This window comes from Bos indicus x Bos taurus, chromosome 29 (genome assembly GCF_003369695.1).
Source record: "Bos indicus x Bos taurus breed Angus x Brahman F1 hybrid chromosome 29, Bos_hybrid_MaternalHap_v2.0, whole genome shotgun sequence".
Classification (NCBI taxonomy): Eukaryota; Metazoa; Chordata; class Mammalia; order Artiodactyla; family Bovidae; genus Bos; species Bos indicus x Bos taurus.
The window spans coordinates 33,108,253-33,135,086 of NC_040104.1; the positions used below are offsets into that span (position 1 = coordinate 33,108,253).

The window sequence follows — 26,834 nt, forward strand, 5'->3', positions numbered from 1 at the left end:
CCTTCAAGAAAGCCATATGGCAATGTTTCATGAAGCAAAGATATCAACTCTTCAACCATTCCTAAGAATTTATCTTATGGAATAAATCAAAAGAAGAAAAGATCTAAAAAATCCATGGAGATAACACTCTCTATATGATTTATAACGGTGGAAAAATTTAGGAGAAACTATAAATGTATAACAAAGGGCTACAAAATGATGATCCATCTACTTAATGGGATATTACACTATCAGTAAAAACCTAACAAAATGAAAACAGCATGTAGTGGTAAAGGTAAAAAGTAGACTACAAAATTATCTGTATATAATGATTCCATGTTTAAAACATGCATAAGAAACAGCTGAAGACAAATACCTCAAAACAATGTGTTAAGAGTAGTGGGAATATGGGTAAACTGTTTCCCTTTTCCCTCTACTTGTCAAAGATTCTGATTCCTTATTAACACTTTTATAATTTAAAACTTAAGATACTGACAATAAATGAGCCTATCATATTTTCAGACTCATATCTGTTCCTGACAACTATGTCAGAGAACCATCAGTTAGTTTAAGGGCATTCTGTTACTGTTCAGAGTAACAGGATGCTGCTACTGAATTCTCATGTAAATTCTTCCAAGAGCATTGCTATTGAAAGGAGTTCTAAGATGTCATACAATCTAATAAAATAAGACCAGACCTTTGTAGTTTCTAAAAGAGAAAGTTAATCTTGCCTCTTCTTTATAAAACACAACCCGTGAAAAGTATCTCATTAAGATAATTTAAAATGTAATGAAGTTATTTGTGATTTGGGTCAAGTTACTAAGAATTTGCAGGAGGGCAGAGCAACCCACTCCAGTGTTCTTGCCTGGAGAATCCCAAGGACAGAGGAGCCTGGCAGGCTACAGTCTACAGGATTGCACAGAGTTGGTCACAACTGAAGCAACTTAGCACCCAGCACTAAGATTTTAAATTAAAATGTAATCTAGTCACCCTACATTAACAAATTCATGGGCTGTAAAATTGAATCAACACAACCTGACATACAGTTCCACTGATTTTGGTTTCAGAAACCCAGTTTAAACAACAAAGAATTCAAGTTACCCTCAGATCTGACATCAGCTTCTTGTCAAGCGTCTGTTCCAAGAAATGAGAACTGACTTGCTCCATAGAGCCCTATAAAAAAGAAGAATCCAGAGCAAATTAAACAACTATTAAGACCTAAATATTATCTTAAAATTCAGTTTGCTGCCAACTTAAGAGCATAAAGATAACATTATTCTTGATAGTAAACATCCCTATGGGTTTTGAATCATCAGGAAAATAATAAAACCATTAGCAGCAGCAGCACCTATATAGAGCTACTAGGTGTCATGCATTGCTCTAAGTGCTTTATACACATATTAACTCATGTAATACTCACTACAACTCTACAAAGTAAATACTATTATTAGTCACAACTTATATAAGGGGGAAAGAAAGCACAAAAAGATGAAGCAATTCATTCAAGGTGACAAAGAGCGTAAATTATAGAGCTGGGCTATAAACCCAGGCTCCAGAATCCTTTACCTTAACTACTACTTTGCTTTTCATTGCATTCTATTCATTCATTTGTCCATTCATTCCTTAAACAAATACATATTTAGCAACCATTTCTTTATATGCCTAGAGTTACCAGGAAGAAGAATACAAATACAAAAAGACATCAATTCTGCACTCAACAATTTCACATACTAGTGAGGAAAATTGATAAGAGATTAACTGCATTATGGTATGAAATTTTATAAAATATCTGAAAGTTTTCATCCTGCTGTAAGTCAAGCAGAATGGACTCTATTCGCTTTTTGTACAACATGGACTTAAGTCTAAAGCCTTATCATTTCATTTATGTTCTTGAAAGCCTGGCTTCTGCTTTCCTCTAGAGCTTACTCTTGTCACACATCACCCAAGCTGAACACTCCCTCTTACCAAAACATACCAAACTGCTGTGGTTTAACATGATATTGTAGTTTAGTATGATATTATAGTTGAGTATGATGTTAGTATGCATGATAGTGTACTCCTATATTTCTGCTCACATTTTCTCCTTCCCTACTTCTTTACCTAGCTAACCCATACTCACCTTTCAAAGTCAGCTAAGAAATTACCTCCTCCAAGAAGCTTTCTGCGCATGTGTTAGATGCTCTTTCCTAGAAGTACCAATATTATAACTGATTGACTGCCTATGTCAATCGACCTGACCATCCACTCTTTTGAAGACACACATTATGCTCAGTTTGTTGAATTAATGAACATGTAGTCTGAAGACTAAATACAGTTTACTGATTATGGGTTTGTCTACTCAAGAGTTGGAGCAGCGGAGTTTACCTCTTAGCTTGCACAGAGGAAGTAGTAAACCAGCAGGACCTTAGCTGTACAACCACAGCTCCCAATACATAACTGGACCCCCACTAGGAAGGAATTCTACATGGGCTTTAGAGCATCAAGTATCATTACTACCTATGTGGCCTTGGAAAAATTATACTTTCCTAAACCCTTTAGATTTATTATTTATAAAATGAATAATATAATATCTACCTCAAAGAGTTTAAAAGAACTAAAAATTATTTGCAAAAAGTGAATATATATGAGTGTAAGTATGTAGGCATCTATTCACGTGTGCTTGTGTATAAGGAAGTGGGTGTATATGCATGTGTATATGAATATGCTTTTGTGACTAAAAGCTTAGTAGGCTAGGAACTCAATAAACGGTAACAATTATTATTATTAGCAAAATTAGACTAATAATTACTTTTGAAGTATAAACATAATTACGTAATTTAGAGTTGTTTGGATTTGAAATTACTGAAATAACATAAAGCACTTGACTCAAACTAGAGTCTAAGTGAAAACCTTTTCTGCTCACCACTGCAATTCATTATTCATATAGCTTTATATACACAACACCAAAAATTTGAATGACTCTGTTTTAAGGATTACTTTTCTAACCTGCCTACTCAGATGACAATATATCATTGAATTATTCCTCTTAAACATCCCCTCACACACACTATAACACACTGCAGATGCTCAGTACATGTTGACTGAAAGAATCTGATGAATGACTGAATAGTTCTGAATGTTAAAATATCCACAAATCAAAACAATGCTTTAAAATGTGAATTCAAAAATAAAATCACTAAAAGCTGGCTTCTTTATTATGGACAAGCAATATAATATATAAGCAGGAAAAAATGAAATCATCCAAATTCTTTATTTTTCCACAAAAATGCTTCACAAACGTCTTAGCAGTTACCCCCAAAATACTGATCAAAGGACAAGGGCTATCACTATATTTGTGTCCAGTACAGTCATGCCCAAACTTTTTAGCCAACAATCTTACTAAGACTGGCAGAGTTGGAGGCCCTCAAAAGAGAAGTGATCAAAAAGAATTTTAGGCTTTCTTGCTGTGACACTAATATAAATTTTTATAGATGGTTATATATATGTTTATATATTATAACCACCCCACTACCTTGCATAGGGCAGTATTTTACAATTTATACACATTTTCACAGAAAGGATCTCATTTGAGTATCATGACAGCCCTGTGGGGTAAACCTGAGAAATATTATAAGCCACTTGACAGATACAGATGAAGAAACTGAGGCTAAGACTAAGTGACATGTCCAAGACAACACAGGTATAAAATAAAGCTCAGTATTACACCAACACTCCTTCTGTAAAACAGTTCTATCTCTGAAAAGTTAAAAAAAATTTTTTATAAATGTACCAGGATCCCCAAAGGCACAACAGTAGGAAAGAGCGAGGCTAAAAGTCAGATTAGCATCTGAATCTCCTAGAACTTCCTATCTGTCTAAGTCAAATATTTACTTAGGCTCTCAGAGAAAAATGAGATAAGAATAGTAAGAATAAATGAGATAATCTAAGTGGCCTTATGGCAAAGCATGTAGGCCATACCAGGTGCTTAGAAACAGTAGCAGTTATTTTTACTATTATGTTCCTTTTCCTCTAGGCTTTGGCTGTCTAATATGCTAAAGAGATTAAATAGGATTATCTTTAAAATTCTTTCTAGTTCTAAAAGACTATGGGAAAATGAGCCTTTTCTTTCTATTTTAAGAAACATGAAGCTTTATAAAAGTGTATTCCACTTGTCCCTATCTAGCTTCTCAAAATGTCTGTACAAGTGTAACAGGTAATATATTCATTAAAGAAGACGCAACTTACCAATAGCTTTGCAGCTTGAACTCGAACCATCCAGGAGCCATCACTGACCATGTGACAAATTTTTCCAAACGCATCATCAACTAAGCGAATTTCTTCATTAGAAGAAGGGATTGGGACAATGCTATATTAAAAGAAACCAAAAGTGACAAAACATGAACCTAAAATTACAGGTTCAAAAACTGAGAATGACCAGTGACAACTGACACGCAAATAGAAATAACTGAATAATTCAAATCCTAGAATGACGAAATACATTTCAGAGTAAACAAATCTCTCTAGGATTTCTTTATTTTTATTTGCACTGCAAATTTTTGTCTTAGATAAAAAGTATTTCACAGCAAAAATTCAAAGATTTATGAGATACCAAAAACAGCTACCACATTTTATATCTTTAAGTTTAAACCAGTATAAAACATACTTACATATCTGGTCCTAAATGAAAAGACAATTTCCAGATAGTAGTCTTTTTTGGGGGGGTGAGGGGTCTATAGCTTTATTAACTCATTCTGCTTTTCCAATTTCAATGTGTTTAATGAGGAAGAAAAAAACACTGCTTTTTCCTATAAAAGGAGTTCTTCTATAAAACAGAATAAATAATACCTATTTCTCCACCTCAAAGAATCACTATGAGAATAAATTATTTAATTATTGTGAAAAAAAGGTTTTTTTTAACCAAACTGCACAGCTTATGGGATTCTAATTCCCTCGATCAGAGATTGAACCCAGGTCCCAGCAGTGAAAGGGCCAAGTCCTAACCACTGGACAACCAGGGAATTCCCTATGAAAATATTTTTAACCAGGGCAACAGTACATAAAGGATCATTATTCCCAAACTTACCTGGTATCTTTAGCTGACTTTTGTATTAACTAAAATGGGCTCCAAAGCATTTTAAAGACTTTTTTAAGGGGTGGGCAGAGGTGGAGGAGATAGCATTTGAGAACAGCCATCCATCTCTTCATCTATAGTTGAGGAAGCTGGGACCCAGAGAGGTGAAGTATCTTTCCTAACATACACAGAAAGTTCAAGGCAGAGCTGAAAGGCAAGGCCCAGGCATCCTCATTTTCAGGATCCATGCTTTTTTCCTATTCCACGCTGCCTTCCAACATTCCTTTTCTGGAGGTGGGCTTTTTACATAGTGGGAGGAAAGAAAATGGCTTAGCAATGAACAAAAGCTGGCTGACACCCACACTGACCTTTCAGGATAGAGTTGACTGACAACCCAGATGAGCTGGACTGCAGCACTGCGCACTTGTTCATAGTCATCAGAGAGCAGCTTACAAGCCTGCAAACAAGGATTCCAGCAGTCTGTTAGTTCCATGTCCTCCCAGGTGACGTTCAAACCACTTTCAAAATGAAGATAAAGTGGCTGGACCAGGATGCCAATCAAAATATGTACCTATGGTTTAACTTCTTCAACCTTTGCACAGTAAAAAATTGTTTTGTGTACCCTCCCACCCCATGTCTGAAAGGAGAACCACAGACTGACAGCCCAAAAGCCAACTAGAATAGCATCAATCCTAGCAAAGCTTGGTCCAACCCCACAGTGCTACCCTTACAGGCTCAAACACCAAAGATGAGTTTTTCCCCTACGTGTAAATTCAGAGCACAAATTTCTGACTGACAGTCCATCTGAAAACTCAAGCACTCTAAATAAATGTACAATTTTAATGCCAAATTAAATGTACAATTTGGCAGCTTTTGGCTAAACTGCCAAAAAGAGGCCAAATTTTCCTGTTTTACTTTGGTCTGAAATGGAATATCCCTACTCCACCCACAGTCATAGCAACACCTTAGACTGCAACAACAGCCAGAACTACAGCTTTTGAAACTTTAAAATCTTATATTCCATGCTCTGACTATAACATGCTACTCTATCGGTTCTTCCAAGGTCATAACTTACCCATCATACCTGCTCTTCATCCCACTTGAACTAACTATCTGTTTAAGCAAGGTCTCTCAACCTTGCTACTATCGACATTTTGGATTGGATTAATTCTTTGTTGTGAGGGGCTGACCTGTGCAATACATTTAGCAGCATCCCTGGGCCTCTAGCCATTAGACAGTCATAGTACCACACCCTCTTCCTCTCCCCAGCAACTGCAATACTCAAAAATACCTTAAAAAAAAAAAAAAAAAAAAAAAACTTCTACACTAAAGAATCAATGCAGGAGATATGGGTTTGATCCCTGATCCAGTAAGATCCTACGTGCCACGGAGCCATGAAGTCCAGTGCACCACAACTATTGAGCCTGCCCTGTGGAGTCCAGGAGCCGCAAATACTGAAGCCCACAGGCCCTAGAGCCCATGCTCTGCAACAAGAGAAGCCACTGCAATGAGGAGTCTGTGCACCGCAACTAGCAAGTAGCACCTGCTCACTGCAACTAGAGAAAATTCCAAACAGAAATGAAGGCCCAGCACAGCCAAAAATAAATAAATAAAATTATTAGAATAAAAAATACCTCCACACATCACCAAATATTCCCTGGGGGGCAAAATTACCTTGGTTGAAAACCACTGCTTTAATTCCATCTTTTCTCTCCAAATAAATCGCCTTCTCTTTGCTCTGTACTCTTTCCTACTTCGGTCTCCTGACAGCATTGCCTGCATCATCACACAGGATCCCCTCAAGACTTGTGCTACAGCTGCTCCACGAACCTAAGACTTCCTAAGGGCAGAAGAACACTGGCAAAGACCACACTCTCTAGGGGATGGGTAACTCATGATATCAAACCTTATTAGCTGTACTCTGAAATCTCTTGCACTCTGGCTTTCAACTTCCATTTCCCAAGGCAGCTTTTCTTAACCTTCCCCTCAGGACTTCTATCCCACTACTAGCCATCAGGCGACCGGTATATCTGAGAAAAATCAAGGTTATCATACACAAACCCACTCAGCTACTCCATACCAGTTATAAGCTCATTTATTCCTGTATTCTCCCACATCTTGTTTTCTCAATAGCTGAGCTCTAGTTCCTAATCCTATTTTTGCTATGAATCCCATCACTTCCTCACATGACCATCCCTTACCATTCTCCAAAAAGATCTTCCTTGTGATTCTCTAAGATAGCATCCTATTGCTTTACCTCACAGCAATACTCATATGCTATAACTGTGCTTGCTTATTTATTAACTGCCGTCTTATCTACAAGAACGGGAAGGGCACAGGTCCCATCTAACATGCTTGGCATTACACAGCCAGCATTAGGTTCTCAATAACATCTGTTGATGAATCAGCTCATGAATCTGATTTTCTGCCTCAAGGAACTTACTCTATCATTTACTCCCCTTTGCCTCTTTCATCATAACACTTGCTGTCGTTGCTGTTTAGTTGCTAAGTTGCATCTGACTCTTTTGTGACCCCATGGCCTATAGTCCATCAGGCTCCTCTGTCCATTGGGTTTCCTAGGCAAGAATACTGGAGTGGGTTACCATTTCCTTCTCCAGGGGATCTTCCTGACCCAGGAATATAACCCAAGTCTCCTACATTGGCAGGCAGATTCTTTACCACTGAGTCACCAGGGAAGACCACCATAATACTAGCTCTCCCAAAACACTGGCTCTCTCTCCAACATATAAATATACTTAGCAACTATCTTTAAAATACAACAACAACAACAAAAAACCCTTAATCCTATGCTCCCTTCTGCCAACTTCCACCCCACTTTCCCATCAGTCAAGTGTCTTCACTCATAGTCAATAATCACATTAAACTGGCTCACCTCAACAGACCCTGATCTGGCGCTCCCCAATCCCACCACTCTACTAAAACTGCTCTCTTTAAAAACTCACTAATGGCCACTTTGTTGCTTAGTCCAATGACCAGATTTCAGCCCTATCCTAAATACCCTTTCACAAGCATTTTAACACTGCTGACTACGAGAATGCCCTACTGCCTCTTCCGGAATATGCTTTTCCTCCTCCCCCATCAAGCTGCTCCTCAGTTCCATTCTAGGGCTCCTTTCTTAAATGTCTGGCCTTGCCCCTGGCTCCATCCTTCATTTCTTCTGATTTTCTTCCTCTCCCTGGATACTGATGACTCCAAATATCCACCTCCAGCTCTGATCTTTCCTGAGTTCCAGACCTGAAATCCTCCTCATGAGTATCCCATCAACCTCTCAAAGTCAACATAATCCAAAGGGAACTCAGTATGGTAACTACTGCTGCCTCACATCTCAGAACCTCCCCCAGCATTCCACCCTCACTCTCTCGAGGCCCACATCATCGCTTGCCTAATTAACCAACACAGTCTTAGGTCACTAAACACCTGAATCATCTGACTCTTCTTCCTCTGTATCTTTACAAGTTTCCTTTAATTATTTGGCTTCCCACACAGTTTTCCTATAGGTCACACCATCATAACCATTCTGAATTCATTCTACTTCATTTGTAAAAGAACATATTTGGTTTACACAGCAGTCATAGTGGCTGGGTTTATTATCAGCTACTGCTAAAGGCTTAAAACCACTCGATAGGCTAACAAAAACTGGACTCTGAGCCTGGATTTAGACTTCTTTTCTCTGGATACATCCAATTATTCTACAAGAGTAACTGTAAGGCCTTTTAGTTAGGCACTCAATCAGCTTGTCCTAATGATACTGTAACTTTATTGTGCTTTTCCTTATCAATGCTACAATAATCGTGATATCTTTTCATCTGATCCCATGGTCGTGGTCATCCTCCTCCAGAAACACTCCAGTTTCTCAAGCGTGGTGCCCAGAATTGACTTCAGGTTTGAAGTTCTTACTCTGAACTCTGTTTTGTATACTCTGGGATTCATACTCAGCTACCGAAGTCCTCCTAAATGTCCTCCTCACACGTACTAGTGCTATTCATTACACATCCCCCATTCTCTTCTTAGAATGTATGTTGCGGATACACCATGACAATTAATACTGCCACTGTTAGCCAGATGAAGCTCTATGTTTTCAAATTCTGACAACCACTGTGACCCCTCTCAATTTCACCACACCTTCACCTCCCTCCTTTCAGACAGCAAGCATTTAAGGTACCTGATTGTAAATTGTTTGGTGTAACTTCAGTCCTCTTTCATGCAGCTGCAACTAGACAATAAAGATACAGTTTAAGTATTGGGGAGGGGGGAGTCAATATTTCCAAAGTCTCCCCTCAATCTCACATATTTTTCCCCATCACATCCCATTTACATGGTTCCCTTTGGCCAAAGTCAGTGCTATATAAATAAGAAATGTGAAACCTGGGCTTTTCTATAGAAACACTCAAATGCTTACTAAATCTAACCCATGGGCTGTCCCAAGGGGATACCAGGAAAAATATGAAATAATGATAAGGAGGCTGAGGAAGAAATGGTTGACACCATCTCTCCCTAAGGAGCACTCCTCCCCATAACTTTCACCTATACTCCTGAAATACAAGGGTACAACATGTACCTATTGTACCACAGTACCAAGTAACATCCCTCCCATGGACCTGGGATACAAGCTCTGCCTTCCAGGTTTCAGAAATGCAGGTAAAAGCTACCAGAGAAGCCTACAAGATAAGCAACTGTTCAAAAGGAATGTGTGTCTTTGAGTCCTGTAATGCCACCAACACCTTCCTGAAAGTGTGGATAAAGTGTATCCTGGGGGGATTCAGAATGTATCTATCCAAGGTGGCATTAGCCATTAACTTAAAAAAAAATGAAAAAAGAAAAGTACAAATAAAAAAAACGGACTCCATTTAGTTTCCATCATCATGTTTACCATGGCTTTTATAGCTGCTGTTCTGACACGTGGGTCCTGATCATTAAAGTAATCCCCTATAATCTTCTGAACATCTCTGACAGCTAGGCCTTCTGCATCTTTTGTGACATTTTTCTCCAAAGAACCAAGATTGCCAAGTAACTGCAGACACTTATTTCTTACACCATGAGAGGTATCTGTCAGGTGCTATGAAAAGAGAGAACAAAAGGACATGATTAAGATATCTTAAAAATAAACAAAAAGCAGAAACAAAAGCACTGCATCAACTTTAGGAATGACTTCAAACAATACATTCTCACTAGTCAGGTCTCATGTTTTCTTTTTTTATCTCTGGGGGTGGGGGTGAGTGGGGGTTGTTTGTTTTGGTCATGCTGTGTAGTCTGTGGGATCTTAGTTCCTCCACCAAAGATCAAACCCAGGCTCCAGCAGTGAAAATGCCGAATCCTAACCACTGGACTCCCAGTGAATTCCCTTCATGTTTTTCGAGCATATGTCTTCCAAAAAGAATCATGAGTTCTAAAGACTCCCAGTTATTCAACATCATACTCCCAACGGCAAGCACCTGGCCTTGGAAAGAATAGGTTACTTTAAATGTGACCCCTTAAACTGCATTTTATTTACTATCAAATCTAAAAACAGAACAAAAATTTTTAAATTTTAATATTCATACAGAAATATGCAAAAATATTAAATGTACAGTTCAATAAATTTTCACAAAACACACACAAATAAGCATCTAGATAAAGAAGTAAACATGAAAAACGCTCATGTCCCATCCCAGTAACTACTCTACCACCATCAAAAACAGCCACCATCACCAAAGCAATCTTGAGAAAAAAGAACAAAGTTGGAGGAATCATGCTCCCTGCCTTTAGACTACACTACAAAGCTTCCATGATCAAAACAGTATATTAACGGCACAAAAACAGTCACAGAGATCAAGGGAACAGAAGGGAGAGGCAAGAAATAAACGCACAGACTTACGGTCAATTAACCTACAACAAAGGAAGAAAGAATATACAGTGGGGAAAGGGCAGCCTCTTCAATAAGTGGTGCTGGGGAAACTGTACAGCTACATGTAAAAGGATGAAATCAGAACATTTTCTCATACCATATACAAAAGTAAACTCAAAATGGATTAAAAACGTAAACATAAGACCAGAAACTATAAAACTCCCAGAAGAAAATACAGGCGGAACACTCTTTGATATAAATCACAGCTTTTGTTGTTGTTGTTGTTGGATCTCTCTCTCCCAAGGCAAAGGAAACAAAAGCAACAATAAACAAATAGGACCTAACTAAACTTAAGAGCCTTTGCACAGCAAGGGAAACCACTGACAAAACAAAAAAACAACCAAGTAAATGGGAGAAAACATTTGTGAATAGTAAACAGTTTATATACCTCAATATCAAAAACAAACAAACAAAAAACCCAAACAGCCTGATACAAACTGAGCAGAAGACCTGAAGAGACGTTTTTCCAAAGACCTACAAATGGTCAATAGGCACATGAAAAGATGCTCAACATAGCTAACTATCAGAGGCAAGCAAATCAAAACCATCATGAAATATCACCTCACATTTCTCAGAATGGCGATCATCAAAAAGAATACAAATAACAAATGTTAGCGAGGATGTGGATTAACAGGAACCCTTGTACACTATTGGTGGGAATGAAAATTGGCGCACCCACTATGGAAAACAGTATTTTTCAAAAAATTAAAAATAGAACTACCGTATGATCCAGTGATTCCATTCCTGTGTAAATAGCTGAAGAAAACAAAAACACATCTTGGAAAAGACACATGCATCCAATGTTCACAGCAGCATTAGTTATAAGAGCCAAGATACGGAAGCAATTCCAAGTGTCCATCAACAGAAAAATGGAAAAAGAAGACCCAGTGCATGTGTTTGTGTGCATACATATATACACACACAATGAATACACACAAACACATATACACACAATGGGATATTACTCAACCGTAAGAAAGAACAAAATTTTGCCATTTGCAACAACAACATGGATGATCTTTGAGGGTATTATGCTTAGTGAAATAAGTCACACAGAGAAAGACAAATATTGGATATTATTGCTTATAATGAAATCTTTAAAAAAAAAAAAAAACAAATATAACAAAACAGAAACAGACTTCAGATAGAGAGCAAATTAGTGGGAATCAATGGGAAGAAAAGGAGAAGCAAAATAGGAGTATGGGATTAAGAAGTATGAACTGCTACGTAAAAAATGAATAAGCTACAAAGACAAAGTGAAAGTTGCTCAGTCGTGTCTAACTTTTTGTGACCCCATGTATTATACAGTCCATGGAATTCTCCAGGCCAGGATATTGCAGTGGGTAGCCGTTCCCTTCTCCAGTGGATCTTCCTGACCCAGGAATCAAACTGGGTCTCCTGCATTGCAGGTGAATTCATTACCAGGTGAGATACCAGGGAAGCCATAGCTAATATAAGGATAACTAACAAAAGAAAGGGACTTCCCAGGTGGGGCTACTGGTAAAGAACCTGCCTGTCAATGCAGGAGACATAAGAGATGCTGGTTCAATCCCTGGGTGGGGAAGATCCCCTGGAGGAGGGCATGGCAATCTTGCCTAGGAAATCCCATGGACAGAGGAGCCTGGTGGGTTACAATCCATGGGGTTGCAAATAGTTGGACCCAACTGAAGCAACTTAGCACAAACACACACAACAGAAGCAGAAGAGATTAAGAAGAGGTGGCAAAAATACACAGAAGAACTTCACAAAAAAGGTCCTAATGACCTCCATAACTACTATTGTGCGGTCACACATCTAGAGCCAGACACCCTGGAGTGTGAAGTCAAGTGGGCCTTTGGAAGCATCACTACCAACAAAGCTAGTGGAGGTGATGGAATTCCAGCTGAGTTATTTCAAATTCTAAAAGATGATTCTGTAAAAGTGTTGCACTCAATATGCCAGCAAATTTGGAAAACTCAGCAGTGGCCACAGGACTGGAAAACGTCAATCTGCAATCCCAAAGAAAGGCAATGCTAAAGAATGCTCAAACTATCATACAACTGCACTCATTTCACATGCTAGGCAAGGTAATGTCCAAAATCCTTCAAGCTAGGCTTCAAAAGTATGTGAACCAAGAACTTTCAGATGTTCAAGCTGGATTTAGGAAAGGCACAAAAATTAGAGACCAAGTTGCCAATATCATTCGGATGACAGAAAAAGCAAGGGAATTAAAAAAAAATCTACTTCTGGTTCATTGACTACACTAAAGCCTTTGTGTGGATCACAACAAACTATGGAAAATTCTTAAAGAGATAGGAATACCAGATCACCTTACCTGTCTCCTGAGAAACCTGTATGCAGGACAAGAAGCAACAGTTATGACTGGACATGGAACAATGGATTGGTTTAAAATCGGGAAAGGAATACATCAAGGCTGTATACTATCACCTTGCTTATTGAACTTATATGCAGAGTACATCATGCAAAATGCCAAGCTAGATGACTCACAAGCTGGAATCAAGATAGCCAGGAGAAATATTAACAAACTCAGATATGCAGATGATATCACTCTAATGGCAGAAAGTGAAGAGGAACTAAAGAGCTTCTTGATGAGGGTGAAAAAGGACAGTGAAAAAGCTGGCTTAAAACTCACCTTTCAAAAAACTAAGATCATGGCATCCATCACTTTATGGCACACAGAAGGGGGGAAAGTGAAAAAGGTAACAGATTTTATTTTCTTGGGCTCCAAAACCAGTGTTGACAGTAACTGCAGCCATGAAATTAGAAGATGCTTGCTCCCTGGAAGAAAAGCTATGACAAACCTGCTGCTGCTGCTGCTGAGTCGCTTCAGTCATGTCCGACTCTGTGCGAGCCCAGAGACGGCAGCCCACCAGGATGCCCCGTCCCTGGGATTCTCCAGGCAAGAACACCAGAGTGGGTTGCCATATCCTTCTCCAATGCATGAAAGTGAAAAGTGAAAAGTGAAAGTGAAGTTGCTCAGTCGTGTCCAACCCTCAGCGACCCCATGGACTGCAGCCCACCAGGCTCCTCCATCCATGGGATTTTCCAGGCAAGAGTACTGGAGTGGGGTGCCAGTGCCTTCTCCAATGACAAACCTAGACAGCATATTAAGAAGCAGAGACATCACTTTGCCAAAAAAGGTCCCTATAGTCAAAGCTATGGTTTTTCCAGTAGTCATGTATGGATGTGAGAGTTGGACTATAAAGAAAGCTGAGTGCCAAAGAATTGATGCTTTTGAATTCTGGTGCTAGAGAAGACTGTTGAGAACCCCTTGGACTGCAAGGAGATCCAACCAGTCCATCCTAAAGGAAATCAGTCCCGAATATTCATTGGAAGGACTGATGCTGAAGCTGAAGCTCCAATACTTTGGCCACCTGATATAAAGAGCTGACTCATTAGGAAAGACCCTGATGCTGGGAAAGACTGAGGGCAGGAGAAGGGTATGACATAGGAAGAGATGGTTGGATGGCATCACTGACTAAATGGACATGAGTTTGAGCAAACTCTAGAAGATGGTGAAGGACAAGGAAGCCTGGCATGAGGCAGTTCACATGGGGTCACAAATAGTCAGACATGACTTAGTGACTGAACAGCAACAACCAACTATAAAAATACTGAATTACTGTGTTGTATACCTGAAACTAATATAATACTGTAAATCAATTATAATATTGAGATAAACTAATGCAGTATTAAAAAACTAAAGTAACCATTATCTTGACTTCTAACACAAAATTCTGCCTAGTTTTATAATTTGTAAAATCAAATAGTGCTACGCTTCCTTTGCTTACTATTATGTTGGTGAGAATCATCCACAGTATGGCATATAGCAATGGTTGATTCACTCTCATTACTATAAAGTATTCCATTTGTGTATACACCATAATCCATTTATCTTTTCTACTGTTGATAGATATTTGGGCTATTTCCAGTTTTGCATTATTATAAATATAATGTTACTATAATTATTCTTAATGTGGTTTTTGATATACTTTTTCACACATCTGTTGAATACATAGTTGGAAGTGAAATTGCTGGGTCACAGAAAACGTATATGTTCAGTTTAAGAAGATACTGCCAAATACTATTCCAAAGTGGTTGTACTAATTTAACTAATTTACACTTTCACCAGTCATATGTAAATGATCCAGATATGATACACCTCTGTCAACACTTAGTACTGTCAATCTTTTTTTAGCACTTCTCATCATTCCACTGCTACTGAAATAAACTATTTGCATAATGCAGTAACAGGAACTGAAAAGACTTTAGTGAAATGACTAGTCTCAAAACTAGGCAAGAAATAATGTAAGAAGAAGTTGGGACACGTGCCAAAAAGCAAGAAAATATCAAGGACTAATTGAGTCAGATAAAAAAGACAAAGAAATCAATCTGTATGGGTTCCCACTGTCAACGTTTATATCAAAAGTAAACAATCAAAACAAATCCAGAATGTAGGATATTCGACAAGACCAACAATCTGGTTTTGTCAATAAAACTGTGGTATTTAAAGAAAAAAAAAATGGGCCACTGATATTGATTAAAAGAAATTTAAGAGACTCTCCAAATATATGCTAAACCAAAAAAAAAAAAAAACTATAAAAAGATATTTAATGCAGTTAAGAAAGTTTTAATATGAATTGGTATGAGATGATGTGGAACAGGCTATATTAAAAAATATCAGTTATTATTAGTTAGAGATACATACTGAACTATGTATGATTTAAATAACATATCAGGGATTTACTTTAAAATATTACAGCAGATTACAACAGAAAGTGAGAGAAAAAACAGATGAAAAAGACTGCAAAATAAAAATAATTGTCAAATTTATACCCAAAACTGCAAAGAATAATTTGAAATTTTCCATATTATAAAATATATATAAATTGAAAAAAAAAGACCTAGCTTCAAATTTCAGTTCTGACTCTATATGTGTACCACTGATCAAGTCACTAGACCTCTCAAGAGTCTAAGTTTCCTCATTTATAAAGAAGGAATAATAGTATTCCCTGGTGGTCCAGTGGTTAAGAATCTACCTTGCAATGCAAAGGACATGGGTTCGATCCCTGGTCGGGGAACTAAGATCCCACACACCAAGGGGGAATTAAGCCCGTGTACCACAACTATCAAGACTAGATGCCACAAGGATAGGTTCCATGTGCAGCAACAAAAATATCCCACCTGCCTCAACTAAGACCCAACACAACCATATAAACAATTAAAAAAAAAAAGAATCCATCTGTCAATGCAGGGGACATGGGTCTGATACCTGGTCCAGGAAGATTCCACACGCGAGGCAACTAAGCCCATGCACTACAACCACTAAGACTACACTCCAGGGCCCACTCACCACAACTACCAAGCCCGTGTGCCGTAACTACTGAAGCCTACACACTCTAGAGCCTGCATGCTGCAACTACGGAGCCTGCCAAGAGTCCACGCTCTGCAACAAGAGAAGCCACCACAATGAGAAGCCCACACACCACAACCAAAAGAAAGGAGTCACGCACCACAACTAGAGAAAGCCTGAACACAACAATGAAAACCCAGTGCAGCCAAAATTAAATTTAAAAAAAACCAGCCTGCTTAAGAAAAGGGAAGCAGGTGTGGGAAAGGTGGCAAAAAAAAGAAAATAGAGGTAAAAGTGGGCCACCTGGATGAAACAGGCCTGCTGATCTGGAATACACAAGCACAAATCTTCCAGCAATAGCTGTCTAACAAGGGGGCAATCTGTCTCGAAAGGTACTGAGCATCTGTTAATGGTTCACATCAGATGCTCTAGCAGACGACTCCTGAACTAAATGGGACCTAGACATTCTCACAGAAGCTATGTTCTATGAGACGGCGGGCTGGGCAGGTAGGCTTACTCAGAGGAGAGAACAAAGGAAATCTAGTAAGCAAGTGAGGTGCAGAGGGGTGGGGCTCTCACAGAGGGACTGTCTCCTCATAAAAACGACTCAGTAGAACATTTGAGATCAGAGTTAATTCATGTCTCCAAGTTATTTAGGTTAAAGAAGTGTGAAACATAAACACTCTTAAGTGTTCACAATGCTCAAACTTATCCAACAAAATGACACGCTGAAACTGAAAAGCTAAGAGAAATTTCCAGATATGAAGCTAACAGTGACACTGTCACAGTTAATACAGCAATGCTGTTTTTTTAAATAAACTATTTTTATTTAGTATGGAAGCATCATTTGTCATAACTGAACTGTCAACTGAATCACCATCCCCTAGAAGGTTGCTACCATTATTACAAATACTTTATTTGATTTTCAAACAACAAACTAAAGTCTTCTAGTTCCTATTAAGGTAACCAAGGCAACACTGACGCATAACTAGCCTGTTACTGCGCACTGAATGTTAGCCTCAAAGAAACGGTAAGTCTAAATCACACCCTTAGGGCAGCAATTAGTTTTATGATATCCTTCCCCCACAGGTCACTACTTACATCACGGATATCATCACTAATAGATGCCTAGTGCCTGCTCTGCAGATGATGCTATTTTGGTGCTATACCTAGGCCATTAAAATACCATCATTTCTATATTAATGGAGTAAGCAAACCACATCCCCAATAAGACTAATCCACATCAAAAATAAGCTAAACCAATCAGTTTAAAACTACTGTTAAAAGAATAAAAAATCAATGATTAAGTATGTCAAGAAAATCCAAGAATGAGGTTAAATAAGACAAAAATAACTTACTGACTCATTCAGTTTCAATATGGATTTTTTTTCTTTCTTTTTTTTTGGGAGGGGCGTTGCTGAGCACCGCACAGCTTGTGATATCTTAGTAACCAACCAGGGATTGAAGCTGGGCCACAACGGTGAAAGCAATGAGTTCTAACCACTGGACCATCAAGGAATTCCCATTAACATGGATTATTTTTAAGCACAGATAAAAATTTAACATACCAAACAGTGGAAACTATTCTAAGAGACAACCTCTCCTAACAAAAGAACATATAACATTTGCTCAGGTAGTATTTGATAAATGTTAAACTGCTGCCATGTTTCTGTTGCCTGGAGAGCTTAATGTACTTTTGCCACAGAATTAAAGGAACAAAAAAGAAATACAGAGACCAGAAGAAATGAGATAGAAAAAGAGAAACAGAATTAAACTAGGCTCTAAGGAAGCCATATATACAAAAATGACAAGATATTTATTCCCTAGAAAAATCTTCATGAATAAGAAACAAAGTAGAAGACCTCCAATTTCAGTTATGCATATTCTACAGAAGAAAAGACTTAGTAATTTCCTGGCCAAATTTAAATCTCATCATCTATCAAATGAGGATTAGCTATACAATAGCTCAGCTGGTGAACAATCTGCCTGCAATGCAGGAGACCCTTGTTCGACTCCTGGGTCAGGAAGATTCCCTGGAGAAGGGACAGGCTACCCACTCCAGTATTCTTAGGCTTCCTTAGTGGCTCAGACAGTAAAGAATCCGCCTGCAATGTGGGAGACCTGGGTTCGATCCTTGGGTTAAGAAGATCCGTGGAGGAGGGCACGGCAACCCACTCCAGTATTCTTGCCTGGAGGATCCCATGGACAGAGGAGCCTGGTGGGCTACAGTCCATGGGGTTGCAAAGAGTTGAACACAACTGAGCGACTACGCATAACACAGCACACAGTACCTCAAAGGATTACTGACAGAATAATAATTACTGACAGAGATGAATTTTGAGATGTTAAGAATACCCAAAATCATGACTTTCTTCCTACTATGAAGCAAAAAATATGACAGATTGATATCTCATATTTTAAAAATATACAAAGGAACAATATGAACTTCAAAAAATAATAAGGATAGAACAGATTATAATATTTTGAATAAATTAGGAGATTGATAAGAAGGGAGGGAGGGAAAGAGAGGGAAAGAAAACTTTCTTACAATAGCATGCCAAGTAAAAAATAGAGATGGAATAACAGCATCAGAATATCACCATTTTGCAATAATCAGAGTTATAAATGACTCAGCAAGATTTATTAACAGTAGCTAAAATAGAGAATAAAAGTTTGATGGGGAAGAGGACATTTACATTATCTCAAAGTATCTCCCCACAAATTACTCATTAATCACAGGAGGAAATAACAACTCTACAATGAAAAACCTGGCAGACACTACCTTAATCAAGTATCAAAGTTAACACCAATAATGAGTCAGACCTCACATGTGCCTTATGATATGATGCACTGAGAAGGACACAGTATTATTTATGTATTATTCCCACCAAAACGTGTCATTTGAATCTAAACAGAGGAAATACCAGATAAAGCCAGGCTGAAAGACATTCTAGGGATTTACTGGTGGTCCAGCGGTTAAGAATCCACCTTGCAATGCAAGGGACACCGGTTTGATTCCTGGTCTGGCAAGATCTTACATGCTCTGCAGCAGCTAAGCCTGAGTGCCACAACTACCGACTTTGCCCTCTAAAGCCTGAAAGCTGCAACTGGAGAAAGCCCACACGCAGCAATGAAGACCCAGTGTAGCCAAAACTTTAAAAAAAAAAAAAAAAGACATTCTATAAAGTAAACAGTCTATACTCTTCAAGTTAAGGCCATGAAAGACAAAGATAGCCTAAGGGACCATTCCAGATTAAAGAAAACAGAGACATGAAAACTAAATGCAACATGTGATTCTGGACCAGAAAAGAAAAATTTATATAAAATATAATATAAAAGACAATAGGTAGAATCTGAATAAAGTCTAATACTACTACAGATTAGCATTATATCAAAGTTAAATTTCCTGGGAATTTCCTGGCAGTTCAGTGTAGGATTCCATGTTTCCACTGCAGGGCGCATGAGTTCAATCCCTGGTTGGGGAACTAAGATCTCACAGACCACGCAGTCAAAAAAACAAACAGACAAAATCCAGAGTTAAATTTCCTGATTTTGAAAACTAGGTTTATAAAAATGATTTCCTCCTTCTTAAGAAATAAAAATTTAAGTATTTAGTGGAAAAGAAGTGTAATGTCTGCAATTTGCTCTTAAATGGTTCGGTAAAATATATAGAGCGTGAAAGTGAGAGTTGATCAGTCCTGTCCAACTCTTTGCGACCCCATGGACTATACAGTCCTTGGAATTCTCCAGGCCAGAACACTGGAGTGGGTAGCCTTTCCCTTCTCCAGGGGATCTTCCCAACTCAGGGATCAAACCCAGGTCTCCCTCATTGCAGGCAGATTCTTCACCAACTGAGCTATCAGGGAAGCCCCCAACATAGAGAGAGAATGATAAAGTAAATGCGGGAGAATGTTAATGATTAATGAATCAAAAAGAAGGGTATACGGAAATCTCTTGTACTATTTTCATAATTTTTTTTAGGAAGTTTGAAATTGTTGGGTTATTTGGACTTTGTCCCATACCCAACCAAATGCTTTCCCAGAATTCTCTGAGTGAAAGGCACCACCATCTAATCTGGCACATAAGCTGGAAACGGGAAATATCCTCAGCAATTCCTTCACCGTCACTCCATGCTCAACCAGTTATCAAGTCCTGCCAATCTTACTTCCTAAATATTTCTCAAATCTATCCATATCTTTCCATCTTTCCATCACTTTAATTCAAACTACTATAACCTTTCATGTAGGCTACTACAATAACATCCTTTACTATCTGAGCCATGAGGGAAGCCCAGTGCAATAACATCCTAACTGGCTTCTTATCCAGTAAGTTCTCTAGAACATATCTGGCTTTTCTTAAAATGTCTCTGATAGAATCAGTGGAGAAATGCTGCTTCTCTTCTACTTCTTAGGAAAATCTGTGAAGAATTGGTATGAAATTCTTATTTAAAATGTTTGATTCAAAGCCATGTGGGCCTGAGCTTCTCTTTGCAGGTAAGTTTTTGGTTTTTTTCATTATTAATTTAATTACTTGTTATAAGTATATTCGGATTGTCTACTCCTTGAGACAGTTTTCACAGTTCATATCTTTGTAGGATTAGTGGGAATTTGTACATTTTACATAAGTTATCTAATTTATTGGCATAAAATTGTTCATAGTATTTTTTTATAATCCTTTTCATTTCTGCCAGGTCAGCAGAAATAGCCTCTTTTCATTTATAATTCTAGTACTTTGAACCTTCTTTTTTTCCTTTCAAAAATAAAGGTTTCTCAATTTTGTTGATCTTTACAAAGAACAAGCTTTTGATTCTTTGATTTTTCTCTACTGTTTTTCTACTCTTGATTTCATTAATTTCCACTCTAGTCTTTCTTATTTCCTTCCTTCTGCATGCTTTTATATTTAATACGTTCTTCTTTATCTAGCATTTTAGATAAAAGAATAAGGTGTACTGGAATGAGATCTTTCTTCTTTTTTACTATGGGCACTAATTGCTATAAATGTACCTCTAAGCATGCAGTAGCTGCAGCCCAGTTTTGGTACACAGGGTCTTCATTCATTCACCTCAAAGTATTTTCTAATTTACCTGCTGATTTCCTCTCTGATTCATTGGTTAAATAGGAGAATGTTGTTTAATTTCCACATATTTGTGGTTTTCCTAATTTTTTTCTGTTACTCATCTAATTTAATTCCATTGTAGTTGGAAAACATACTCTGCATTATTTCTATTAAAAGGGGGAATGTTATTTTAAGGTGAATCATATCTCAAAGATCACTGTATGACAAAAATCAGACAAAATAGCATTAGGCAATAAAAACAGTAACTATAGCTATGAATCATAGACAGCCTTTATTTACTTGAATTTGCAAAAGCTTGTGGCAGATATTCCATTTCCAAATAGTTCAAATTTCTACCCAGTTATGATCCTCTACAAATGGTGAAGAAATGCACAAAAAATCCATATGAAAAACTAGAAAAGAACATGAAAAGTTCATTCCCAAGACAGAACCAGAGATCAAATTGCCAACATTCATTGGATCATCAAAAAAGCAAGAGAGTTCCAGAAAAAACATCCACTTTATTGACTATGCCAAAGCCTTTGACTGTGTCGATAACAAGAAACTGTGGAAAATTCTTAAAGAGATGGGAATACCAAACCATCTGACCAGTTTCCTGAGAAATCTGTATGCAGGTCAAGAAGCAACAGTTAGAACTGGACATGGAACAACAGACTGGTTCCAAATAGAAAAAGGAGTACATCAAGACTGTATGTTGTCACCCTGCTTATTTAACTTCTATGCAGAGTACATCATGAGAAATGCCAGGCTGGATGAAGCACAAGCTGGAATCAAGGGTGCCAGGAGAAATATCAATAATCTCAGATATGCAGATGACACTGCCCTTATGGCAAGAAGTGAAGAACAACTAAAGAGCCTCTTGATGAAAGTGAAAGAAGAGAGTGAAAAAGTTGGCTTAAAACTCAACATTCAGAAAACTAGGATCATGGCATCTGGTCCCATCACTTCATGGCAAATAGATGGGGAAATAATGGAAACAGTGAGAGTCTTTATTTTGGGGGGCTCCAAAATCACTGCAGGTGGTGATTGCAGCCATGAAATTAAAAGACGCTTGCTCCTTGGAAGAAAAGCTATGATCAACCTAGACAGCATATTCAAAAGCAGAGACATTACTTTGCCAACAAAGGTCCATCTAGTCAAGGCTATGGTTTTTCCAGTAGTCAAGCAGGGATGTGAGAGTTGGACTATAAAGAAAGTTGAATGCCAAAGAATTGATGCTTTTGAACTGTGGTATCAGAGAAGACTCTTGAGAGTCCCTTGGACTGCAAGGAGATCCAACCAGTCAATCCTAAAGGAAATCAGTTCTGAATATTCATGTGGAAGGACGGATACTAAAGCTGAAACTCCAATACTTTGGCCACCTGATGAGAATTGACTCATTTGAAAAGACCCTGATGTTGGGAAAGATTGAAGGCGAGAGGAGAAGGGGACGACAGAGGATGGTTGGATGGCATCACCGACTCAATGGACATGAATCTGAGTAAACTCCAGGAGTTGGTGATGGACAGAAAGGCCTGGCGTGCTTCAGGCCATGGGGTTGCAAAGAGTCAGACACGACTGAGAGACTGAAGTGAACTGAACTGAAGACAGAACACACAAATGAAGAAAAAATAGGAAAATTTTTAAAATGAAATACCATTTCCTTCTTACCAAATTAACAGGTTTACATCTTGCTTTTAAACATTAATATCCAAATGCTAGAATAATATGTGAAATTATGCACTCTCATATACTGTGGATAGGCTTAAACTAGAATATTGTAGAAAGCGATTTGCCAAAAGTATCAAAAGCCTTAGGAAAAAAACAAAAATTCTAAATGCTTTCATCCAGTGATTCTACTGTGACAATGTATGTTTAGGAAATAACCCTAGATACAGGAAATACTTTAGACTAATCACACTCACTGTGTGGTATTATTTACTGTTTTTTAAAATGGCTACAATATAAATGTCCATTAATAAGAGAATGGTTAGGACAAACTATGGCTTGATTACTGGACAAAATATCATGCATCCATTAAAAATATTTATAAAACATTTACAATATAAAGAAAATACTTGTTATGTTAGTCAAAAAGCAAAACTGAATACAGAATATGATTATAGCTATATGTGGAAAAAGAAAAGCAAACAATCTGTACACAGAAAAAAAATCAGAACAGATACATCAAAAGGCTAATAATAATGGATGCCTTTACGTAGTGAATTATGAGTGTAGTTCTTTCTTTATACTTCTTTCCAAATTTCCATGAGTATAAATTTTTATAATAAAATATTTCTTTAGAACAAATTTAAGAAACTATTGCTTCAAGCAGAATAATCCACCGAGTAAAACACTCTCTTATAAGCACAACCTCCTAGATACATACATTCTCTCACATGGAAGACGTACTTACTCTCTCAATCATGTAATCCCTAGTTTTCTCCCACTTAAGCTTTTAATACTGTACTTCTCAAAGTGTTCTGAGGGTTTTTTTTGTTGTTGTCATTGTTTATTAAGATAAATGAAATACTCTTTCCTGGGGTTAAGAAATAGTTTTCTAACTCCATGAATGTAACCCTTCCACAATTCAAACGTATTTGTCTCCTTATATTGTCAAAACAAATTTATCAAAAAGATTAAAAGTAAAGCCAATTTTACAAGGTTTGCACAAAAGAAAGCTAATTAAAAGTTCAAAATTAAAAAGAATTTGGCTTTGGAATCAGAAAAGAGTTTATGCCCTGGTTCTGCAACTTCCTAAGTATGAAAACTTGGACAAACTAAACTCCTTCAACCTCAATTCCCATCTTAGTAAAAGAGATATAACAGCACTTCCCTAAAGGACTATGAGGAACGAATGAAAGTATCATAATTCCAAACTGTTGGGAGGTGTTATGCCTGAGAAGAGGGCCTAGGAGGGAAAGATGGAGTGGCTGTCACTTATCTTATTTCTGTATTAGTTAATTTTGTTTTTAACAATGAGCATACACCATAGGAATAAAATTACTTTTCTTTAAAAAAGGTAAAAAATAGTACCATAATAAGCAGAGAGCATACGTTAGGCATGGAATACATGGTAGTTCCTATAATTATTTTCATTTCTTTTGGGACAGTGAGGAAGTTCATTTTATAACAAGTTACTCAACTTTGTTCCTAATCCAACATCAAGAAACAAAAAATGAAGCAGTTCTTAAAGCTATTTAAGAGTCTTTGGCAATTCTCAGTTATAGCCTTAGGATGGAGGTAAGCAGATCTGACAGCTCATATCATTTCTCCAGATAATGCAAAACTGTTCAATAAAGAAGCAACCCTGTGTCTAACCATTATATTCTTACCTTGCAGGCTACATCAACTAATCGCATCTGGATAGCTTGATTCTCTGGCAGTTTAGTGCCAATTGCAAGCAAAGTGTCCAACAGTTGAGCAAGGACTTGATGAGACTCTAGAAAGGAAGATGGAAAGTCAGGTTTTAGAATTTCAAAAGGAGATTACTATAGAAACTAAATTTACTTGGGTATAAGAATGAAGATTTTTGTCAACTGAGTTCTGCTGTTTGATTCTTGATTTCCTCAACTAAAAGCTAAGTTCCTAAAGGGATCATGTCTAAAAATTTGAGTCCTCCACAGGATGCAACACAGTGCTCCAAAAATGTTCAGTGCTTGACTAATTCAAAGGCTTTTCACTGCCTTCAAAATCAAGTCTAAATTCCTTAGCAAGACATACATACATACCAGTCCCTCCATGATGCCTAGTCCTCCCTACTTTATCTATTAGCCTCATCTCTTTCAGGTTTCCCTATCTCCTTTTTCCCAATTACTTATGATCCATGTCCCCCTATCTTTGCTCAGGCCCACTTCCCTACCTAGAATGCTTTCATCTACATTCTGCTCCATTCTCAACCCTACTCCCCAGAGAGTACCTCCTAATCTTGAAATGTCACCTCCTGTATGGTGCTTTTCGCTCTTTCCCTAGAAATATTGACCATTTCTTCATTCATGCTTCCACTGAACCCTTGACATAAACTGTAACTTTATGATACTTATTTGCATATCAGACAAAACCAGGAAACTGAAAGATCCTTAAGAGCAAGGATTAGGTTTTATTCACCTTTGTATTCTCAGAATCTAGCATGCCTCATTACATGCTCAATGGATGCTTAATAAATGAGCAAACAGACAATTCCAAGTAAATCACTGTCAATCACCTTAACCAGATTCTCTTCTTTGTTTCAAAATATGGTTCTATGGTTCTATGCTAGTGGTATACAAGAGGCATGCAGAAAATCATTTTTATGTTAATAACCTTCTATAGACATACTTTGTTTTATTGTGCTTCATTTTACTGCACTTTGTAGATACAGACTTCCCTAGTGGCTCAGACGGTAGAGCGTCTGTCTGCAATGCAGGAGACCAGGGTTCGATCACTGGGTTGGGAAGATCCCCTGGAGAAGGAAATGGCAGCCCACTGCAGTATTCTTGCCTGGAAAATCCCATGGACCTGGAGCCTGGTAGGCTACCATCCATGGAGTCGCAAAGAGTCAGACATGACTGAGCAACTTCACTTGTAGATACTATACTATTTTTCTTATAAATTGAAGGTTTGCCTCAATCCTGCTCATTAAGCAAGTCTTCTACACCATTTTTCAACAGCATTCTCACTTCATGTTTCTGTCACATTTTGGTAATTCTTGCAGTATGTCAAACTTTCATTGTTATATTTGTTATGGTGATTTGTGGTCAATGATTTTTGATGTTACTATTGCAAAAAGATTACAACTTGCTAAAGGCTCAGATTATGGTTAACATTTTTTATCAGTACAGTATTAAGGTAGTACATTCTTTTTAGACATAATGCTATTGCACACAATAAACTATAGTATAGTATAGACATTACTTTTATCTGCACTGGGAAATCAAAAATGGGTGACTCGCTTTACTGCAATATTTAATTTACTGTGATCATCTGGAACAGAATCTGCAATATCTCAGACGTATGCATGACTATATTTTAAGAACAAAATAAAAAATATAGTTACTATGCTGATGACATTAATTTCCTTTTACTATTACTAATATAGTCTCTTTAAATTAATTTTAACTAAAAAAAATAACTGTCCACTTAAGAAAAACATTAAGAAATTCATAATACAGATGCAAAACAAATTTCAAAAATGATAATGAAATATAAACAACTAAATCCTAAAAAAAAAAAAAGCTTATAAAATACTGGGAACAATCACCTCTTAAAAACACTTCCAGTAAGACACACTAGATTGAACACCTCTGTTTATCACTAATTCTTTCTTAAAACCTCATTAACATATAAAGAAACTTTAAAAGTATAAACGTACAAGGACTAAGAAAACAGAAGAATAGTAAGCAGATGAGAAAAGTCAACAAATTTTTCAGAGATGGCAAGCAAATGAAAAAGTCTATGGCAAACTGAGAAATTTAATCTAAATGCCTACTGAGGAGGGAGTCATAACAGAGCAA

General features: G+C 37.5%; 1 protein-coding gene across 1 annotated transcript in view; it reads right to left on the bottom strand.

Annotated features, from left to right (window-relative positions):
• INTS4 (integrator complex subunit 4) overlaps nt 1-26,834 on the bottom strand; it is a 113,581-nt gene that overhangs the window by 60,238 nt on the left and 26,509 nt on the right. Inside the window, exons 4-9 of the mRNA XM_027532696.1 lie at nt 24,678-24,784; nt 9,921-10,106; nt 9,213-9,263; nt 5,398-5,486; nt 4,204-4,324; nt 1,081-1,152 (exon numbers count right to left, since the gene is read on the bottom strand). Coding sequence (XP_027388497.1) covers nt 1,081-1,152; nt 4,204-4,324; nt 5,398-5,486; nt 9,213-9,263; nt 9,921-10,106; nt 24,678-24,784 — 626 coding nt within the window. The remainder of the gene's footprint in view (nt 1-1,080; nt 1,153-4,203; nt 4,325-5,397; nt 5,487-9,212; nt 9,264-9,920; nt 10,107-24,677; nt 24,785-26,834) is intronic.